Here is a 24,067-nt window from a genome sequence, read left to right as displayed (position 1 = left end):
TCCGAAGGTTCGTCAGTCCGAAAACGAAATATTTAACGAACCTCATATTGTCTTCGGATTAACAAACCTTCGGAACAACAAACCTTATTTCATTTTCGGATTAACAAACCTTCGGAACATCCAACCTTATTTCGTTTTTGGATTATCGAACCTTCGGAATAACGCCACAAATTTTTGGATTAATGAACCCTTTTACGTTTTCGGATTAAATAACATCGAGGTATAGGCAATTTACGTGTTTCGGAATTACGAAGTGTAACCATTCATATAATTTCACACAGAATCAGCCTACCCTTAGAATTGGAACATACAAAAATAGAACTAGGTCCATAACAATTATAAGCACATTTTCTACAAAGAGTCACATGATATACATTTGCTACAAATGTAATTAAATTCTATTTGAAATGCCATATAATGCAAGAGTAACATTCTTTTTTCTTATAATAAAAACCTTAAGCCATCCATTGTATTTCCCTTCTAGATATCTGTCTATCATTACTTTCTGATTTAGGATCTGTGTATTCACTCATTTATGTACATATGAATATGATTGCTAATGTTACATTAGGGGTCCATTCTTTTGAAGCCTTTTTTTTCTATCGTCATTTTTACTATTTTAAATCATTTGGTAATACCTTTTTTTAAATAATAAATCAGACTTTCAAGGTTTCAGATATCACCGACCCACCATTTTTTGGAAACCAATAATAGTGTTTGCATTTTCATTTTACATTGAGGTATCTTATTTTCATTTTAAATATGGAGAGAGATAATTAATCTTATAAGATTAATTATCATTTTAAATATGGAGAGAGATAATTAATCTTATAAGATTAATTATCTCTCTCCATATTTAAAATGAAAATACGATACCTCAATGTAAATGAAAATGCAAACACTATTATTGGTTTCCAAAAAATGGTGGGTCGGTGATATCTGAAACCTTGAAAGTCTGATTTATTATTTAAAAAAAGGTATTACCAAATGATTTAAAATAGTAAAAATGACGATAGAAAAAAATTATATTACCTATTACCAACGTAATATTAAAGTATAATCTTTCTGGACACAAGTAAAGCAGGGTTCTACCGAATGAAGCAAATGTCCCCCAAAAGACAGGAAAATGAAAGATATGACATGAGAAATACCTTTAGGTTTTCTGCCTAACATTGCCAATTTGACATCTCCTTCATCGGTAAGAATGATTTCTCCTTTAAGGAGCAAATGTCAGGAGAAAAATAGCAAATGTATGTGATTAAATTATAAAAAACAAAAACTAGCAACTACATGTATTTGTGAAATTATATCATCAGACTTTGGTATATTGAAGAAAATAAAGCAATGCTTTGGAGCATTTCGAGCAAAATAATATCCTTTAATCTTATTTGAAATTGGGAATAATCAGCGGGTTAACAACCAGATGTAGTTAATATATGGAATTGTCTTGAGTGACGATTAATTGAAATCAGCATTAGATATGAATGTTTTTGGAGAAAGGGATTATTATAAATTTATCAGGAACCATCAGTATTGATGATGCTAAAAGACTTACTACAAATAACAGCAATCAAATTTGAAACCCTTATTGCTTATATATAATTATACTAATCCCTAAACACTATTCATTTCCAATCCAAGTGTGCGGTGAACATAAGTTATAGATCTGTATTAACTCTTGCTTACATTAAATATGTAAAAAAGAAATTATAGCGCACGTAAATACCAAACAAAATGTTCAAATTGATGAAAACTCAGTATATTATGACAGGAACCTCAAAATAGGACTTTGAAAGAGATTTATTTCCTAAATAAAATAGAAAGACATCTAAGGTAAATGAGAAAGTGGTGGTGCAAAATTCTAATAGAATCTAACAAAAAATAAGTAAAATATATCAAGCACACAACAGAGCATATTATCAGAACCTTTTGGTGAAGTAGGTGGACTTATTACGTTGGAATCGGGACTATCCGATGATATGGGTGATTTTGGAATCACACCAAATTTTACATCACCTCTGCTCGTAAGGGTTATTTCTCCTTTTGAAAGCATGGAATAGAATGGGTTGGAAAAAGTAATAAAACTCACTTGATATGAAAATGACAAATAAGAGAAAATAAATACATAAGATGTGTAGACATGAGAAGCTATTATTAGAATATAGCATACCTGCACAAAATATATTTCCCATCGTACCTCATAATATAACTGACAAAATTGGCAATAATTTTTAGAACTATGCAATTAATGGCAAATTCTACCATGTTCTCTATTAAGAGCAAAACTATAGAAAATATATACTTATGAGATATATTCATGGGAAAATATATATTTTCTGTTGTTCCTATTCATTTCAAATTATATTTTTTTGTAATAAGCCCTGTAGACTGTACTTTCTGATACTTAAAAAATGCATTTAAAGAAAAAGAAATAATTTTCAAATGCATGAATAGTTTGAAAAGTATATAATGTACTATTTCTTTAGTTTCTAAACTGAACTGTTGTATCACAAATGGTATTCAGGTAGAGGCCTAAAATATTTAAATAATCATGAAAATTTAAAACATTTAAAAGTAAATAATTTTTTTGTAAGGTTTGACGGAGTGAGTTCTGAAAAACAGCACACACACTTGTATACCTATGGGACTAGAGGTAGAAGACGATTGACTCTCGTGGAGGTTAAAGGTCACATCTCCACTTCCTGTCAGCCTTATTTCACCTGAAAGCATGATATCGAAAATCAAGGCAAGAAACTGGAAGTAAGTTTTAAAATAAACTTTTTTATGAGATTAATATGCAATTTACCGAATAACATGTGCAACAATAATAATAACTTCAAATTGATATTCAGGATCTTGAAAGTTGGAAATTTGGGAATTTAACGAGAAGAAATTATTCATTTCAAAGCAAAGAATGTGACTTCATGTAAAAGTTATCCTTAAACTTCTTAATTTCAGAAATAAAACTTCATATAACAAGATGTCTCTGTTCTGCTTGAATTGCATGAAAGTAAAGAAGTTAAATTTAAAGAAGAAATAAAGGTTATAGGAAATAAAAGTTAGTGAAATCTTTAAGATGACAACAAAGTTTTTAACGTTTAAAGATGAAAAACATGGCACTGGTGTTTCTGACCAAAAATCGAGTTGAGGTGTACATCTTATCACTGCACACAAAAATGTACCTGTGGGACTATGCATAACTTCTTTGTTCCTTTTCAAGAGAGCAAATTTCACATCTCCCCCATTTGTCAGTGTGATTTCACCTTCCGAGGGGAAAAGAACAATCAGAAATGTTTGATGAAAAAATTATTTCTAAACATTACATGATACGTGTACACAGACCATATAAGTAAATATTATAGCAAGGTGTTTTGTTACTTCCCTTTTTTTATCATCTTTATTGCATGGACTACATGGAATTGTTGCTGGTCTTTGATCAATACATTTCTACTTTCTTACAGCTCTTACAAACTTGAATGTTCTAGAAATCCCTTATTATATACATGGACATCTTGTGTTTGGCAGTAGTTCTAATCTTCTATGATCATGCCTCTGACTCTTTCTCTCTCTCCCTTCCGTTTGTTAATCATATCTCGCTATTCATTCAATCTTTCGTTCCTGCTATAATAGCACGTAGACATTATTACCCAGCAATCCTTGCATGACATCCCCTTTTGCGGCAAAGAATGGCAATGCATGTTACGGTTAACAGTTCATTTGAGAAAAATTTATGTATTTTCCTCATCAAAGTAATTACTACATTGTACTCGATCCAGCCATAATATATCTTTTTTTTATTAAGGTCGCATGTTTCAATCAGGCATAGCCAATTAAAATCATTCTTTACAGATACCAAGGTGTTAGAGTATAATAGTTCATGGTTACATGAATACAGTGCTTGTATGTTTTCATAACATAGCATCAATAAAGTACAGTTGAACTGGCAATTCTTTAAGGGAAAGTCAAATGTATAATAATATTATTTTTTGTGGAATAAGAGCAGACATGGGGTAGGGAGAGATCAGCAAAGATTGAGGAGATTAAATGATGAAGTATAAAGGAAAACCCTATACATGTACATAGAAAGTTATTTTATTGATATTTTTAATCCGCTTGGAACTTGATTATTTCAATATGCATTAAGGATTTTTTTCTGTCGAAACAAAGAAATGTGGATTTGAACTCGAAATATGTTCTTGCTTCATAATCATTTTTATCATAGAAAGATTGCTTTAAAGATATAATTAAATACTATTTTGATCACATAGTATTATTCATAACATAATTATTACTTTAAAGATATAATTAAATACTATTTTAATAACATATTATAATACATCACATAATTATTATTTTAAAGATATAATTATATACTGTTCTGATCATATAGTGTAATTCCTTTAAGCTTGTATCACAAATATGACATACATTTTACATGACTCCATAATTTTCACAAGAATCACAACTTTCCTATCAATTTTTTAAATGTTTTTGTTCACATTTTCACTTAATCACTGATTTGCTTCAATTTGACCAAAATTTTGTTTCCCCCTTTTTCTGTTTATTCTGTCTTCTTGCCTTGAAGATTTTAATAAATGAAATTAAGCACAAAATTGACGAAAGATTTTTTTCATTATTCAAAGGGTCAACAACTTTTTAAAGCATAAGGGAAGAATAAATATTGATAAATGCCCCCAAATTCTACATTAAAATGCTGGTTTATCAATATCAGAAAGGATCATTACTACAGTCATATTAAGTTGATTTTGTGCATGTTTCTACATGTACCTGTAGTATTGGGGGTGCTAGCTGCTAGGGGCGACCGTTGAAGGGAGAACCTCACATCACCTGAATTAGAAAGGGTTATTTCACCTTTTATCAGAGAAAAATAGAATTATTATGCAATGAAATTTCATGCTTGCAGAAAACACAAACATGGTGAGTGAAACTTTGACATATAATGCAAAATTATTATAAACAATAATATGGTCTTCATTTTGTAGGCCTGGTATCACAAAGCATACAGTTTGATCACATGAATTCAATTTATATAATGTATTGCATAATATGATCCATGACATCAATCATATGGACCAAAGTAGGTGATGGCTAAACTTTACTAATGAATAGAATATATTTTTATTGATCACATGGATCCTGAATTATTCTCATTCTATTTTTTTTCCAAACTTACATTCATTCATGCCATGTTTGACTGCTACATTCTGATATTTCATTGAATGGATATATTTGCCACAATCATTCATATTCTCTTTTTATACAATGATATTCCTCTAAACTTTTTTTGGTCCTTGGGCATTAAAATTTACCAGTATGTATATTTTCATCCTTTTTCTCTTCAACTACATGGGGAAAAGGGATTAAAAAAATGAACTACTTGATAATCCATTAATTAATTAACAAATTGGTTATTAACAATTACACAATTTCATTCATGGACCCATACCTGTGGGGGAAGAAGCCATATCAACATTTCTCCTCTTGCTTCTTATGACTGTTATTTCGCCACTCTCTGACATGGTTATCTCTCCTAAATATTCCCATGATAGCATGCAAAATAGTTGATGAAACATACAATGTGAAGTATGATTGTCCTTATATAAAAATAGACACATTCTGAAACGATGACTGTAGGTAAATCTGCATGTTATTATCATCATTCATTTGGCCATAAACACCTACAAATCGTACAATGTAAATACAAAAATACAATTTGAAAAATTAAATATATTTAATATACGCAAGTAATTCTTTGGAACACAAAAATTTGATTGACATTAAACAAATTTGACTAATAAGCTTGGTAAATAAGACATCTTTTTCATAAGCTGGTCTGAAAAATGCTTGATCGACATAATCATTGAAATACTAGAAGGTTGACATATTAATTGCATTAAATGCGATATTTCTCTCTCAATCTCTCTCTCTCCCTAGCTTCTCTAATAGTGTGTTTATCACTCCAACTTGAAGAGGTAATGGTTGTTAAGCAATATCTGGGGCCTGTCTTACAAAGAGTTGCGATTGATCTGATCAATCACAACTATGGAAAGCCAGCAAAGTCAACATACGAAATGCATACATGTTTGTTCAAATGATTTTCTAGATATGAATGTATATCCATGGATTCATTGATTTCATTGTTCAAATTTCCTGTAGAATAAATTATGACACTGTTGGATTTCCATAGAGTTACGATTGATTGGATCAATCGTAACTCTTTGTAAGACGGGGCCCTGGTGTAAAAAGTCCTTCAAATTCAGCAATGTATTTTCTCTGTCTCCTATAACCAATAGCATGACTATTAAAGTATCTTTTTCAATAGAGTATATATCATCTTAAACGTCAAAGGAAGATTTGTACATGTATTCATGATCAAATTAATTTGGCATCACTAACACAAAATGGGTATCCACAGTGTTCGAGTACAACTACGAGTGGGTGAATTCAGATTATGTGAAAATCGACACAGCACACAGAAAATAGTGCGATTCAAACAGTTCTATAAACAGTTTGGTTCATTTTATTACACCAGACTGCAACCTCGGCTGAATTGTATGACAATAATACAATAAAACAAACACATACAAACTCAAACAACTCAACTAAGTTAGCATGTAAAAGCACAACCTACATGTAAATTTAATACCACATTCAACCAATAGTTACAGTGAAAGAACACGAGTAAAGACATTTAGGAGGGGGTGGGGAGAAAAGACACAAACAGGTTTAAAATGACTAAGATAGTGCCTGGATACTGGAGAGTCACTCGAGTGACTGACTAAAATGAAGAGTCACGTGACAAAGAAGATCAAACAGAGATCACACCTGGGAAGTGATTCATGAAGCATCTTGTCATTGATTTTAACTGACTAATTCGCTCTCAGTCAATCACATGCAAGGATTTCAGTAGCTTACAACAGTTGCCATTGAAAATCACTGACTACTCATTTCATGAAAAAGCTCCCTTTAAAAGTTTGCAAGGAGCAGACATAGAAGAAAGAGCGAGCTCAGGAGGATTGCATGTGAATCAAATTGGGATATTCCAAACCATGAATAGGAAATCTACAGTAAACAAGGAATTTGAAATAAAAACAAGTATTCAGATATGTGATGATGCACAGCATTTGTATAGCGCCATATGTCTGTCAAAGACATTCAAATGCGCATTGAAGGAGTCAGCCAATCCGGGTCGCCTAGAAGGGCGCGCACACAGAACTGTGACCCGCAGCTAGGTCTCTCCTCCCGATAACTGGTTCGGGGAATGCAGGTGGACCGCTACACCGGGGTTTCCCCATACTCTTATTCGAATAGTGCAGCAGGTTCTTAACGTGCAAAGGTGGTGATTCACCTCTACACGGGGCCTCCATTTAACGTCCTATCCGAGGGACAGAGCGTTTTCCACTGTAACATAGCCTGCATCTATGAAACAGGGGAGAGATGTTTACACACAACGCACTGGCTTCAGACATCGAAATAAAGTGAATAACAGGTTAGAACACATCAATGCAAAATGAGGGTTGTGAGATATTAATGTGAAACGAGTGAAGTGCAGGACATTCCACACCATGTACCTGATGGGCAAGACTGAGGTGATGATGAGATGTTCCTGCTGTTTACAATCTTAATATCACCGACAGATGACATGGTGATTTCTCCTTTGATTCATGAGCATATTGTAAATAAAAAAACATTATTAGATATTGGTTAGAAAGATGAGCAATACATGATCAGCCAAGGATAGTGATTTCTAATTTGTACATTGAGATCAAATTAAATAAAAAAATATCCTTTTCATACATCATATAAAGAAGGATAAAATCTGCTGTATCCATAGACTGTGCTCTTCTTGAGTTGTTCGACCATTATCGTCTGCAGTATACAGAATCTGGCTAATGACAGGCTGAATGTAGATTTTTGTATAGAAAAGTTCAAAGGAAAACATCAGCAAGTATTGTATTGGAGGTTAACGCTTACCTGAGTCCATCTCTGGGATGGCTGTCATGTCTCTTCCAGAGTACACCTTGCTCGTGACTCTCTTGGCCGAGTAGGACTTGATCTTGGTCTTGGAATCCTGCCCATCAATCTCTTCCTCCTTGTATTGCTCTTCCAGTGAGGACTCTCCTGCAAACTTAGCCATCGGGTCCTGGTACTGCTTGGAGATTGTCCCATTCCGTTTGTTCCTCTCTAGAGAATCTTGGCCTCTGTAGCTGCTTGCTCGGGTGTTCGTAGACCTCGACGAGACAGACTCCTCTTCCGTAATCGGCGTGAGCTCCGCCTCATAAGCCATCTGCTGGCGGTAGGCAGCAGCGGCCATTTCGCTCTCCTGTTCTAGGTCTGCCGGGGGCATGTCCTGAAGCATTTCCCGGATCTCTGCGGCAGTCTGCTCCGTCAGGATCTTCCGATGGCGCAAAGAGTTCTGATTCTCCCGAACGACCGTTGTGGATCTGGTTGATGAGTTGAACTGTCTGCTGTCTGTTTCGTCACGCCTAGGTGGCGGTGCCGACCGAGTGACGCTCGTCGTGGAAGAGTAATGCTCCTCCGTAAGACCCCCGCCACCACCCCAAGGATGATCCATATGTGCTGTCACGGTCCCATCTTCATAAACGTTGTTTTTCAAGGTGCGGATTCCTCCATTTAGATTTGTGGTGTCTACGCGCTTCACAGTTGAGACAGAGCCATTTGCATAGCCATTGCGGTGGATCCCGCCATTGGCCATCTTGTTCCGGATGCTCTTGTCACTGACCATGGACGTCATGACAACCGCATCTTCTGCTATCTCTACTGGTATCTCATCAGATAGGAAATTCATTGTAGCTTCCTGAAGGAGGAGGGAGCAACAACAAAAAAGAGGAAGAAAGTGTCAATAAGCAAGTTACTTTTGATTTATTTCAATCGAATTTGATACATCAATGTAAGCTCCATATTTCACTTCATTTTCTATACAAATGCTATCATTATTTATTATGATAAAAAATGTTTGAAAAAAATTAAGAGGTAACTCATGCTAACCCTACCCCACCATCAGCTAATTATTATCGCCATCACCACCATTACCATCATCATCATCTCTTTAGTGCAGTCTTTGTTATCAACACCAATACCTACCTGATCATTATCATAAAAACAATATAATCCATTTCATCAACTTTGATGAAATACCTCTTCATCTTTTATAAACCCAATTTCAGTGTCAAACTAATAGTTACCAACAGAATATTCAGTTTAATCATATCTAACTAAAAAGTGTCTACCTGAGCTTCATAATCCTTGACCGTTCCTCCTAGCAACGAGATGCTATCCGGCCAGTCATCTGGTTGGCTGGTATCCGCATCAAGCCACAGAGGGTTGGAGCTATAATAAAACAATTATTTTGAACATATCCACAAAATATGTATCCTGCTACACATGATGTATCATAAATGTATTTTGAACATATCATATCCACAAAATATGATGTATAGTAAATATATGTTATCACTAAAAATATCTTCTTTTATATTCTTTACTCAACATCTGACAAATTAAAAGTTTAATAATGGAAAACATGGAACATTTAACATGGTATCAAAGAAACAATATGTCTTGCCAATTCCAAGCTTTCTTTGAAAAATTTAAACTTTTTCATTTGGTTTTTATTTCAGATTTGATAAATCAATTTTGGTAGATATTACACATATATCACAAAAGCAAACAAATTTGACCACTATTTTTTTATCTAATTGATGTTTTAAGTAACTTTACAGATATTCCAAACAATTGTATATTACAATACTATTTTTCAGGTAATTAGTCGAAAATTGTTGGGTCTATGGAAAATGTGCGCTATATATAAGCCAATGTGAGACAGGATTGAGTCTACATGTTCATTAGAACTAATTGTCCGTCTACATCTGAAGTTAGGCTCCTTGTACATACCCTTGATAGCTGGTGCTGCGATTTTCCTTGAGCAGATCAGCATGGGCTTTACCTAGGGTCACGCCGCCTCCCTGCATCTTACGAAGCAATCTGAATCAAAGAAGAAATTTATTAAAGAACTGACCAATCAAAAAAGCAGTTGACAGCTTTCAAAATGAGATATAATCACCGATTGTAAATAATATGAAAGAACTGGAACCTTTGCAGATTCCAAATCCCATCAAAAGTAATTTTAAAAAATGAAATATTACACCAATTAGAAGTGCAAGTTTTGTACTTTTTGTGTTGCATTTAAATAGAAATATTTCTGATCAAAGTGCTATGGTTTAATCAACAATCAAACTAAAAAGATATTATATCTATAAATTTTCTCCAAACACATTATCAGAAACACAATTGGTACCAAAACTGGACAGTGCAAAACAGGTGTCTCGGGATATTACAAATGGTATAAATATGTAAGTACAAAATGGAAGTTATGGTACCTTGGTGCTGGATTGATTGCTGAAAGAATTGAAAATAAATCGACATAAACCATCTTCCAACACCTTAAGAAGCAATCCTAACACAAATGAGCACTGGTACAACAACTGGATGATTCAGAAAGGGAGTCACTGTGGCCCAGTGGATTAGTCTCCGGACTTTGAAACAGAGGGTCGTGGGTTCGAATTTACTTCAGCAAAGAAATTTATCCACATTGTGCTGCACTCAACCCAGGTGAGGTGAATGGGTACCTGGCAGGAATTTATTCCTTAAAATGCGTGAGCTCTGTAATTACGGCTGCCAAGCTACAGCTGGGGTAATAATATCCAAATCCTTTAGAAGTGCATAGAGACATCATTCATAGTTGTGATATGCGCTATACAAGAACTGTACATTATCAAATAAATTATGAGTTCGAAAGTAGAAAATGCAAATATTTGGCTGAATAGGGCCCAAATCTCGAAATCTCTTACCTTCTTCTGAGGCAGCAGAGGATGATGGCAAAGATGAGAGCCCCTAAGAAGAGCAGGATACCAAATGCCAAGAGGGCTGCTTCTAATATCCCTAGACCACCAAGACCACCTCCTCCAAACAGCGGCTAGATGAATAAAAGAAATAGTTGGTTTATTGTAAGTGAAAGCTTTAAAGTAATCACTACAACTGCAAAATAATTTAAAAGTACCTGTACATTCAATGTCAATTGAATCACGGTGCATCTTCTAAAGATTCTTTGTCCAAACTAATATCAATAATATCCTTTTGTATAAAACGCAGTGTAGTAGGTTTCAGAGTATGGGCGGTCCTTTTCAGGACCAACACTTGCCCAAAAAGATACATGGTGTACCGTGGAAGCTACTACACTATTCTTCTTTCGCCATGGAAACCTTCAGAAGTGACATTGTATAGAACTTGTATCCCTACATACTGTAATACTCATAGTGCGTAGACAATACTACCTTGGTCACTACTGATCCAAGTAACAAGTACACAAGAATATCAGGATGAACTGTCCGTCTGTCTTTCACTTTTATTACATCAAAGTGCCAAATTCTTAACACTTTCAAATCTAATTTGAATACTAGCAATGGATTATTATAGTGTATAAACAAGAAGGATAAATCTTGAAAATATCAATCAAATTTAATTTTGACCTTTGACCAGTCAATAAGAACCTGGGGCCTGTGAAACAAAGCTTGGCAATCGATCATACAGTTGATTTGCAAGCTTCTAGCATGTAATGATCGATGTAATCAAATGTAAAAATCAGTCATTTGATCAATTCTTAACCTCTGTGTGGGGCCCGTACCACAAAGCTTAGCAATCAATTGTACAACTGATTTGTATGCTAGATAGCATGTTATGATCAATGTAATCAGTCACAAAAAATCAGTCCTAAGATCAAGCACTAAGGTTTGTGTTAAAGGGATGGTCCGGGCTGAAAGTATTTATAGCTTAATAAATAGAGTAGATTTCACTGAGCGAAATGCTGAAAATTTCATCAAAATTGGATAACAAATAACAGAGTTATTGAATTTTAAAGTTTGGCAATATTTTGTATTTTTATTATATGAAATTAGGTTTATTCATTTTTTCCTCCAAGAACTAGAAAAATTGGATTGACAACTGATTTAGTGCATTAGATATTTATTGCTGCAACTTATTTCATTGTAAGGTAGACATAGGATTTCATTCAATAACAGAAGAAAACGGAAAGTGGGGATGTAGCATCATCAGCCACCTAATGAATATTCATGACGACTGGTTTCACAAAATATTGTTAACTTAAAACTTCTATAACTTTATTATTTGTTATCCGATTTTGATGAAATTTTCGGCATTTTGCTCAGTGAATTCTACCCTATATATTACAATATAAATATTTTCAGCCATGACCATCCCTTTAAGGGGCCTTGATGAAGTCAGATGATAGGGATACTTACATAGACCTTCACCACATCCAGATCATCGAAGAGAACTTCTATACTCATGGCATTCTGGTCTATGAGACTGCATTGAGAAAAATAAATATATGATTACAATTGAAATTTATTGACAGAACATGAAAAGGTAAACAAAACACTTTATCTGGCACTGCTCAGTGGCTGCGGGCCAAAGACCAATTGGGCAAAAGAATTTTTGAAGAATTTGTATTTCTGGGCGGTGTTTCACAAAGATTTAAGTATGACTTAGAGTCGCACTTAAATGTCTATGCGCGCAGTATAAAAGGCATGACAGCATTGGTCAGATCATGCCAAGAGGACACGCACTACTGCGTATTGATCAATAAGATTGCGCGTTACATATCATGTACGCGTCGACATTTAAGTGCGATCTAAGTCATACTTATATCTTGTTGAAACACCCCCCTGGTCTCTATTTTGAACATTAAAATAAAGATTTTTGATTTCATACAATCATCCCTGTTAAAAACTAAATAATCCTCTCTCCGCGAGTACACGTTTTCCGCTCCATGATGAATACCCAATAAAATTTGATGAAGGAATTTAAAGTGTTGATGTCCAGTGGCCTAGAAAAGGTGCTGATGAGACTGAAAACCACAAAAAATATGATTCATGATTCCAAATGGGAAAAAGAAAAATAACAACTAGCTGTAAGCGATCTGAAAAGTGTGTTATCTTGAGTGAAGTCAAAGGAAATGTTGCAAGATTAACATTTGCAATCAATTTTAGTTGCAAATTTACAAGTGCAAGTTGCAAATTTACTACTGCAACTGCACACCCCTACAAAGTTACTCTCCGAAAATCTAATGCTTCTCTTCATCAACCTTCATATATTCCAAGGACGGCTCGGCTGTGGAATTCACTCCCCTCCAACATGTACAACACATTTCCTTCGGCTCCCAACATGGACATATTTAAGAATAGTGTTAATTCATATTTAATTAACTTGATGTAAAACCTTGTAATTTTAATTCAAGTATGGTTTATTATGTGGCAGTCATGGGCCACTTTTCATCATTTTATGATGGCAACATCAAACCCAGAGAACAATTTTTTAAAAAAAGGGAGAAAAAAAGTGATATATCAGTTTTTAACTAAAGCAAATCAATCTATTCTTGTTGATTTAAGAAGCAGGCCAATTGCAAATTTATGATTAATTGCAAAACTTATGATTGACTTTGGGCCCTAAAATTGACCTGGGATTGATTGGAAAGTTTCTTGAAACACTCCATTAGAGGAGGAAATTTGAGATGTACTACCTTGTGACGAGGTTTGCATCCAGAACCTCTCCAGTGTTCCGATCAACCACGTGGATCAAGACTTGGGTCTGATCGGGCACAATGTTTCCGTTCTCGTCACGATAGGTTGTGATGTCATCGATGAATACTATACCACCGGTGATGTTTTCGAGCACCCTAGAAAAATATGATGGAAAAGGATGCTTTCAAGTTTGGCGTTGGTGTTAGAAGCACAATTTTTTTTCCCTAACTCCAAAACCTATTCTGAGTGTACACAATTGATCTAGATCACAGTGCTAACAGCTCAACACCTAGTGAGTGATTTTTCAGGACCAACTTCATTTTATGTTTGGTGCTATTCTCATGTAGAAACTGACCTAACACCAACACCAAAAGGTCAACGCTGTATTTTACATCACCCAATGTACTAAAGTTATGCTATTTATGTGGATCGTTGTGGCCCATGGATTAGTCTCTGACTTTCAAACAGAGGGTTGTGGGTTCGAATCCCAACCATGGCGTAATTTCCTTCAGCAAGATATTTATCCACATTGTGCTGCACTCAACCCAGGTGAGGTGAATGGGTACCCCGCAGGATTAACTTCTTGAATGCATGAGTGCTGATAGGAAGCTTGAGCTAAAGCCGGGATAATAATTATTACATAGCGCCTTGGAATAGAATATTTCTAGATAGGTGGCCCTATATAAATGACTATTATTATAATTATTATTATTATTATTTTAATACACTCACCATATTACCATAACATCATTATTATCATTGTTACCATCATTAACACTATCAATGTCATCATAACCAACATCATACTCATCATCATAAGCATCATTATCAACAACATAAAGTCATTATCATTATAATTATCATTAGGATCATCTTGTTTACCATCAGCAGCAGCATCATCACCAAATGCAATAATTTGGTGGGAAAATTGCAAAGCTAAAATTGGTAAATCTCACTAGGCCCTGTGACCACAAAAGCAAGCAATGGGCTTGATTTGTATGACCGCATGCACTGATTACTGTGTATGATAAATGGTAGATATCATTCCCATGATCAATTAACAAGCTTTATGTTATTGGGGTCCCAAAATAAAGTAACAAACTGACTTACTGTATGAGGATTTCTCTGTTATCCCTGACAACATCGATTCCTGCATCAATCACCACGACGACTCGCTGATTGTTGTTCAGAATACAGAGCTGTAGATAAGGAAGAAAAAATGATATAAATTTCCTAATAATAACAATAACCATACTAGCTTATACAGTACTTGCTGTATATATATGTATGTGCTCTGCAGGAATACAATATTGCTACCATGGCTTTAGCAGAGCAGCTGTAACTCCCTTTGGCATTTCATGGTATATGATATAGAGGTTTTTAATTAATTTAAGCCTCAGCTAACACTTCCTTTAATTGGAAGCAAGAACAAAATCCACCTTACACACATAAATGGCAACTTAAAGTTGTTTTCTTAAAACTAAAATAATATATGAACTTCTTGAAATCACATAAGTCTACATGACATGTTCATGAGCTTGAACAAGAGTGGTTTCAGGTTTTCAGAATCAGTAAGACTACTCGATTGTCAAAAATGAATCCATTTGATTTAAAATAGAAACCAATGTGTTCTCCCTTGTTACAATCAAGGCCCACAATACAGGGGTAAATTGTAAATATAAAACAGTTATTCTGATTGGCTAATACTCAGTCATTTAAACATAGTCCAAAAGCACCAACAACCTTGATTGGCTAGTGAATGCTTCTTTCATGATTCCCGTCTTACCCTGATCGACGAGACTGCAAACTGTCCGGTGTTGATATCCGTCGCCTGGACTACCATATCGAAGTAACCCTGTAAGTAGGCCTCTCCAAACTGCTGATTACTGACGATCTCACCAGTCAAATTGTTGATTCTGAATGCATTAATGGCTGCAGTACTCTCCCCTTGGCTGTTGATGAATCTGATGGCGGTGAGCGAGTATCGGATGCCAAGATTGGTTCCGCCATCGAGGTCGACCACGGAGACAGACACGACTCTACTACCGAGTCTAATATCAAAGGGAATACCTGCAGAAATATATCAGAGAGTACATATTTATAAGAGTTGCAGTTGGAGTTTAAAACAAAATTTCATCAAATTGGATGAACAAAAATACACTATTCAAATGTCTTTGGTACATACAATATTTTTACACTTTCCGTGAGATTTTGAAATGAGAATTAGAAATGTTAGCACCTGTAAAAGTGAAATGTGTAACCACAATATAGGGATAACTAAGAACAATGACATCTGCAATAGAAATTGAAAAAATATATATATATATATATATATACAAAATATAAACGGCAAAAGCACTTATGGTGAAAAAGATGAAGAAGTAGGAGGAGAAGATGAAGAGGCAGATGAAAAAAAGAAGAAAAGAAAAAAGAAGAATAAGGAAAAGAAGGAAAGATGAAATAGAAAATGATAAAGAAAAAAAATCATGGAAAAGTCCAAATGCAGTGAGGTAGCTACGGAGGAATATTTTAATTAAATATACTTACAAGCAGATATGACAGTGCTTGTGAACCTAGGTGCATTGTCGTTGATGTCCAACAAGGTAATCTCAACTTCTTTCAAAGAGATGTTGTCCAAGACGTTATACGGTCCCGTTCCGTTGTAGGTAGCATCATTGGTTGCCATGACGAGAACCGTGTGCACGCCGATATCCTCGCGATCCAGGGAACCGTTGACGGTGATTATTCCCGTCGTTGAATTGATCACAAAGACACCATCCACTGTGCTCTCTGTGCGACATAAAGATCACAAACGATGTTTAGATAAATACTCTATGAAACAAACTTCATTTTCAATAATTCAGGTTTCGTTATGGAGCAAAAAAAAGATAGTGAAAAATAAAAAAGATAGGCGGATGGATGGATGGATGGATAGATAGATGAGGGAGAGTTCACTTTTTGCAAATAGGAAAAGTTAATTGTGAAATTTAGCATATTTTGTGAGTCGTTTTTGAAAAATATAAGGGTGAAAGTTCTTCGTACATGTAGCTATCTCCAAAAATATCATTATTTTCATCACAGGAAGTTTGTGTGGTCCCGTGGATCGACTCTCTTGCCTGCAAACCACAAGGTAGTGGATTCAAATCCAGTTGTGGTACAAATCTCCTACGACAAGTCATTCACAGGCATTTTTTTATAAATCAAACCAGGTAGAAGTTTGTTGCCAGAAAGTTTATTTCAAGCATGGCTGAGTGAAATAGTGAGTTGAGTGACTGAGTGAGTTGCCAGACATAACTGAGGTAGTAATATACAGATATGATTGGAAAATGGGGAAAAAAGTAATTAAAAATAAATTGTCGATAACACTAAAAATTACTGGTTCAATGAAAATGTGCTTAAATGGCAGGTTAATCAGGCAGTGAAGTCAACTTTCACTTCATTTGATATGCAGGGGCTGGTTACACAAAGCTTAGTGATCCATTGTATAATTAATTTGTATGCTTGATTGCACATAATGATCCATGTTATCAGTCATAAAAATCATCCCTACAATCAATTGCTAAGATTTTGTGTCAGGGGCCCTGATTTTGAATGAGTCTGTACTCACCAACGATGTGGTAGAATATTTGCCCGTTGGCCCCCAAGTCTAGATCGATAGCACCACTGACGGTTCCGACGACATCGCTGACGTTTGCATTCTCAAAGACATTCAGATTCAGCACAACTGGATTGTTCATTCCCTGAAAAAAGTAAAGAAAAAATTATGAATAGTTTGTATTACATATATATGTGGAGCATTGTGGCCCAGTGGATTAGTCTTCGGACTTTGAAACAGAGGGTTGTGGGTTCGAATCCCAGCCATGGTGCAATTTCCTTCAGCAAGAAACTGATCCACAATGTGCTGCACTCAACCCAGGTGAGGTAAATGGGTACCAGTAGGAAGTAATTCCTTAAGAAGCTGTGTGCGCTATGAACGCCTAGCTTAGCCGGGTAATATAGGAGCGCCTTGAGCACCTAACAAGGTGGATATGTGCTCAATATAAATACCCTTTATTATTATCATTATATACCAAGGACAGAATGATTTTCATAATTATGGGCCACAGCCGTGCTCAAAAGTAGGTGAACCCCAGGAGAAAATGACCATAATCAAAGTGTTCTGCCATTTTTAAGATATTTATTTGTCAAGTCAGGTGATGATATTACATTCAATAAAGTTTGTTTCTCTGGGCTCATCAGACATGGTAGAGTTGCTGTCTACATTCAACACTCGGCATGAACGAGCACACAGCTTGTTGTGGGGTTCACTGAACTATTGAGAACTACATGTACATTACAAAAAATATCAAGAGATGGAGCATTGAAAGCATGATGAAAGAGATGAATCTTTCATCTCTCTTTCGGCAAAAATAAAGCCTTTTGCATGATATTTCAAAATATTTCTGACATTCTAAATGAATTCATGCGGTACTTTGGTGGCCTTTTGGACAAGAGAGCATTGAAATAAACTCACATCAGGTCTTGGGAAGGCTGGGTCATTATCATTTTCATCAAGAACTCTGATGACAAATGTGGAACTGGTTGAAAGACTAGGGTTACCCCGATCTGTTGCTACTACTGTCAACTGAAGATAAAAAGAAAAGAAAAGAAAATAAAGGATTATAAATTATTGTGCATACTTAATGAGAGCAAAAAGTTAAGCTTATTATGATAGTAGAAACATTGAAATGTATAGGAAATAAAGCATCCATTTATTTATTCAACGATCCATTCATCTATCCTTCAATCCATCCACCCAGTAATCTTCCAATCCTTCCTACCATCCATCCATCCTCCCATCCACTAATCTATCCATCCATCAATTAACCCACCCATCCATCCACCCATCCACCCACCCATCCATCCATCCATCCACCCGTCAACCCATCCATCCACCCGTCAACCCATCCATCCACACAATCCCCCCATCCATCCATCCTTCTCTCTACCCATCTGTTCATCCATCCATCCATCTATCCATCCATCCATCCTTCTCTCTACCCATCTGTTCATCCATCCATCTATCTCTCTACCCATCTGTCCATCCATCCTTCTCTCTACCCATCTATCCATCCATCTATCTCTCTACCCATCTGTCCATCCACCCATCCATCCCTCCCTCCCTCCATCCCTCCATCCATCCATCAATCACTGAATAAACCCACACTTACAGTATATGAATCTTTCATCTCTCTATCGGCTGACACAAGTATGGTGATGTTCCCTGTTACTGGGTCGATGCTGAAATCATTAAAATCAAAGTTTGGTAGGATGCTGTAATCCACCACTCCATTATCTCCAAAGTCATTATCCACAGCGAAAGCATCAATAATCCACATACCAGCAGCATTGTTCTGTAAAAGAAGAAAATAATGAAGAAAGCCGTGTAATAATCCCGGTGGGGTCACTCAATATGACTTGGGGACCGCATGACCGTTACCAAAATCGCGGGAAAAGGGGTCAATTTCACGGAACGTCCACGGACAGAACACTCCTCGAAGTAGTAAAAATAGGGGTGCATAGATGCCAAGTTCAAAGACCAGCTATGCGTGAGATTTTCTGTGAATCTGAGTGAGATCACAGACATTGTGTACAATGTATATGGGGATAGGCTGTGATAGTTGCGTAAGACAGAGATTTCATTTGAGGGGATGAACAAGAGTCCAAAATGCTTGAGTCTCACGCATAATGCATGAGACTTGGTAGCTCTGGGGGTGCTCACCGTCCTCGATCTGATGGAAATAGGGGTCAGGAAAAAGGGGAGAACGATTACGGGAAGTAAAATCCGTTGCCGAGTCACCAGCCGCAGAGGGCGCGCGCATCATGCTCTGTATCTTTATATGGACAACTCTACTGACATTTATTTTTACTTTTCTTATTTTTCAAAAAAAATAAAGTTCTTTTGGATTATTGTATCAGCATGACTTGGCTCTTGGTCATCTTTAAGGACTGAGCACTCTGACGCCTGTGTTGCAATTTCCTCTAATGAGGAAAGGGTGTTAATTAAATGCCCTGTCCTTGAAATACGGTAAATAGGGGTAAATTTGCGAAATGGGCAAAAGTGTCCTTACAATCTTATAATTAGGGGTGTTTCAAGGTACCATTTTACTGCAATTTTGTCCTTGTTTTGCGTTAAAATAGGGGGGTAAATTTCACAAAATGACTTTGAAATTGACTGCAATAGGGGGTCACTTGCATTTGTGGTAACGGTCATACGTGTCCCCCTCTGTGGCTGAGTGACCCCAACGGGGTAATTATAGCATCTGCAGATGATATATGAACTGTATATTTCTCATACATTGACTCTATTATAATCATTCATGTTAAACAGCTTCTATGCAATGATTCCATGCATTAACATAAAAACATATCCATTGCAATCGCATGGTGTAGCAGACAATCCACAGCTGCTGCAATTTCTTTTTGCACACCAGTTGAGACTGCCAGGTAATCAGACCGTATGAAATTATTCACAGAAAAATAAAGTTTAATAAAAAATCTGGTAATCCTTTTTGCTTGCCAGCCAACACCATTGATTGGTGTGCACAGTCCTTTTGCAAAAGGACACAAAAAATTAATTTCTACTTTTTTATGGACCATAGTAACATAATGAGACTCAGAATCTATACATTTAATAAGTACATTTTAACCCAACATGTTAATCTGCTATCACTGCACTCTGAAATCTCCCTTCAACCATGACACAATTGCCTACCTCTGTTATAGTGACAGTAGAGCCCTGGCTTGGTCTTACGAAGGATGGAGGGGCGTTGGGGCCAAGGTAGTTGATGACGAGGTCAATAGTGGTGTTGCTCTGGAGACGAGGGGTTCCGAGGTCATGACCGATGACCACGAGGGTGTAGTTCTTGACCAGTTGACCTTCCAGAGGGTTAACAAGAGTGATGACCCCAGTCCTGTTGTCAATGGTGAAGCGATCTAAGAGGAAAGAATTCATGACTGGATAATTGATAATCCCTTCTCAATTGTGTCGCTGCACCCCCTTATCCCTTTGTCAAACATAAATGTCCCCCAAAATGTGCATGGAGGTTTGAGGAAATTCATCCATATACAGAACTTGATAAGTAAATAATCTGCCATCAGATTTCTGACAAAAGAATTTCATCAGTATAAAGATGTAAGCTTTCTATCATTTCCTGAAATTATCTGTTAAATGATGTTGTACGGATGATGTTGTACATATAATCTTGTAAAAGATTATATGTATATAATTTTTTACAAGATGTAACTCCTATTCTCACAAAGATAATATAGAGATGTGAGCTTACTATCATCATTTCCTGATACAATCTCATAGATGACGATGCCGTTGCCCCCTTCATCAGGATCATCAGCGTGGACGTCCACTAGGAGAGTGTTGGTGGTGACAGTAGAGGTGTAAGGGTTCTCCTCAAAGACTGGAGTATTGTCATTGACATCTCTTACGATGATTGAAACCTGTACGTAGGTGAAGGAGTTTAGTTGATGAATAGTATTATTGCTGTAATAAATGTGTAATGCACTCTGCATACCTAGACTAGTAGTCCCCGAGTAACAAGCTGATATTCCATCTCTGTGAGATGCCCAATCACATACCAGTATGCCAGTGTAGATACCTTGTATTATGTAACATGCCTCTGTGAGGAACCACGGTAAACCCCTCACAACTTAAACAATAGGATGCCTGTATTCCACGAGATGCTGAATCATCAACCCACTTGCTACTGAGAGTTGAGTGAATGAACATCTAAATTACAAACCTCTTGTCTCTTGCTTCCTTTGTAATCTGCCTGTATACAAGAACCCACAAATATCACAATTGCCAAGATTGAATGTTGAGTATTCTCCCCAGGGAGTGGAGAAAGTTAATATATTTCGCGTGGGTGGGCAAGAATCCAAGGACTAGGGTAATAACATATCTGTAAAGCTATAAGAGAAGCTGTTTGGATGTATTAACTCTTTGTGTACAGGGCTATGAACCCCCCAGTGCTGAATTATTTCCAGGGAGGGAAACGATGGATAGTTTGATCGTGAAATGCGAAGTTCGCACGGCACCAAGTGTGCATTGGTGTGAAGTACGTGTGGAAAGGGTTACGCACAATATTAGTGAGGATATATTCTCATCTCTTTACGAATAATTCACATGATTTTAACTTTGCATGATGTGATAAAATGTGAGAAAAATGAAGAAAAAACTCTTAAGAATGTTAAGAGTGTTCAAAATCAGTAAAATACAAGGGAAACCCACAGGCTAAATAATCCTGATTATAACACAGTGTATAATGAACATCAAGCTATGAAGGACAAATTTAACCACAGTACCCTTGTCTTTCATTTAAAGATAAAACACAATCAAAAAATAAATGAAATAAATGGTGGTGTTCAGATAAAAATAAAAAAATGAATTTTCCTCACCGTTGCTGTTGCAGTTGTGCCTCCAACGGGGTTCTCAGCTCCAACCGTCAGTACATACTCGCTGGTCTTCTCCCGGTCCAAGATGGTGGCGGTCGTTATGACGCCAGTCGTGGTGTTGATGGTGAAGTTCCCAAGGTTATCACCAGTGAGGATGGTGTAGATGATATCGGTGTAGTCTGGATGAGTGTCACCATCGACGGCAGTCACTACTCCGACCTGTGTGCCTGCATCAAGATGAATCATACGTGATTAATAATAATTTTTATTTACCCAGTATAGCCACTTCAGCTCTAATGAACTGTCCCCCCAGCGGGCCTTGCATAACATAATATGTTCATTACCCTACCCACTCCATTCGAATAAGCCTTGTGCCTGATAAAAAGGCAGAAGTCTTTGACCTTTCAATTAATTTAGTTCTTAATTCTCTGTTTGCCTTGAGAGTGGAGTGGGAGCTTAATAAGTTACAAAGGGCAGGGAATTCCAGAAGTAGAAGGTCGCAAGTTACCTGGTGGTTCATTCTCGATGACAGAAAGACTGTAGAGATCTGGTACAAACATGGGGTTGTGATCGTTAGCGTCCGTAACGGTGACAGCAACGTAGGTGATATCAGTATTCCCGCTGTCATCGGTTGCCACGATGGTCAGATTGTAGTTTCTGAACGTTTCAAAGTCCAGGGCTTTGACTGGAATCAAGCCTCCATCTGCAGGGATATCAGAAAGAAAGGACCTGAAAATTATTTTTTGTGGGATTACAGACTTTTGACAAATCAATCAAAATAAATCTAATTTAACCTCAACAACCTTTAGAGATTGTGACCATTTTTATTCATATTATTTGGGTTTGTAAAAAATAAATTAGTATAAATCATGATGTTACTAAACATCTTCGTAAAGCTACAAAAAAATTCTCCGGCAAAAAAACCACAAGAAAACTGAGATGATCTGTGCTTTAAGTAAAATGCTACATCAATTAATAATGTAAATGTTAAAAAGTGACTATATGAAAATTATCATTACCATCAAATTTATTTTAATCTAAAAATAAACAAATCAAGAGAATATATACAAACATTACATTAAGGAGAGTTATCAAAATGGTTGCAAGAAAAGGATTTTTTTTCCATAGTACAGAAGTACTTACCAACTATCACAAATGTATTGTTTAGGTTCCCGCCAAGAATCTCATACCGGAGGTTGCTATTCTCGTCCGGATCATTGGCCACAACCGTGATGATGGGGTCACTGTACTGACCCTCGACGACGGTCACATTGTACAGAGGAAGGTCAAACATGGGTCGATTGTCGTTGAGGTCGTTGATGTAGATGATGGCGGTGACCGGCGTACCAAGGTTGGGGTCGCCTCCATCATAGACCTACATGTAGAAGATATTCGATGGTTGGATTAGATTCAGGGGTGTGAGTGATCACGAATAAAAAAGATCTGAAAATAGCTAAAGAGTGTTGGAAAAAGTCTGAAATGGAAAGAGCTCCCATACTATTTGTACAGAGGAAAGCCAAAAAATATGCTGAAATTAAGCTGAAAATCAAAACAAATAATCTGAAATCAGATAAAAATCTGAACTCTCACACCCCTGTACATTGAACACATTTCAAATCCACAGCACTCAATACAAAACTGAAGTAGTTTGTAAGGATCTGATCAACCCTTTGCGTGCTGAATTTGTGATCTTGCACATTCGTAAAATCAAAATTAACAATCGTAATAATTAGTTTTCTCCCCTAACTTCAAATTAAAGATAGGCTAATACAAGGCAACAGTTCTTGGATGACATTTATACAATAGTTATAATAAGTATCAATGGTGCAAGACAGATATCTTGGATTAAAGAAAATAACATGGAAACAGAACAGTTGTCATCATCATTCCCCCCCAAAAAAAAACTAAAAAAAATTAATTCAGCATGCAAAGAGTAAACTTTGAATATAATTTCATCAATTGCTTTCAACAAAGCAAGG

At 36.2% G+C, this 24,067-nt stretch overlaps 1 protein-coding gene across 1 annotated transcript in view; it reads right to left on the bottom strand.

Moving 5' to 3' along the window:
- The window catches only part of LOC121431890 (cadherin-23-like), a 105,334-nt gene that overhangs the window by 7,802 nt on the left and 73,465 nt on the right, over positions 1-24,067 (bottom strand). Inside the window, exons 49-66 of the mRNA XM_041629670.1 lie at positions 23,232-23,463; positions 22,597-22,791; positions 22,092-22,315; positions 20,966-21,134; positions 20,395-20,615; positions 18,851-19,033; positions 18,154-18,264; positions 17,248-17,380; positions 16,188-16,430; positions 15,427-15,710; positions 14,751-14,839; positions 13,640-13,795; positions 12,360-12,426; positions 10,893-11,017; positions 9,937-10,026; positions 9,273-9,372; positions 7,996-8,839; positions 7,593-7,676 (exon numbers count right to left, since the gene is read on the bottom strand). Of these exons, the coding sequence (XP_041485604.1) occupies positions 7,593-7,676; positions 7,996-8,839; positions 9,273-9,372; positions 9,937-10,026; positions 10,893-11,017; positions 12,360-12,426; positions 13,640-13,795; positions 14,751-14,839; positions 15,427-15,710; positions 16,188-16,430; positions 17,248-17,380; positions 18,154-18,264; positions 18,851-19,033; positions 20,395-20,615; positions 20,966-21,134; positions 22,092-22,315; positions 22,597-22,791; positions 23,232-23,463 (3,550 nt within the window). The remainder of the gene's footprint in view (positions 1-7,592; positions 7,677-7,995; positions 8,840-9,272; positions 9,373-9,936; positions 10,027-10,892; positions 11,018-12,359; positions 12,427-13,639; positions 13,796-14,750; positions 14,840-15,426; positions 15,711-16,187; positions 16,431-17,247; positions 17,381-18,153; positions 18,265-18,850; positions 19,034-20,394; positions 20,616-20,965; positions 21,135-22,091; positions 22,316-22,596; positions 22,792-23,231; positions 23,464-24,067) is intronic.

This window comes from Lytechinus variegatus, chromosome 18, assembly GCF_018143015.1.
Source record: "Lytechinus variegatus isolate NC3 chromosome 18, Lvar_3.0, whole genome shotgun sequence".
Classification (NCBI taxonomy): domain Eukaryota; kingdom Metazoa; phylum Echinodermata; class Echinoidea; order Temnopleuroida; family Toxopneustidae; genus Lytechinus; species Lytechinus variegatus.
This window is presented reverse-complemented; position numbering and strand designations above follow the sequence as displayed.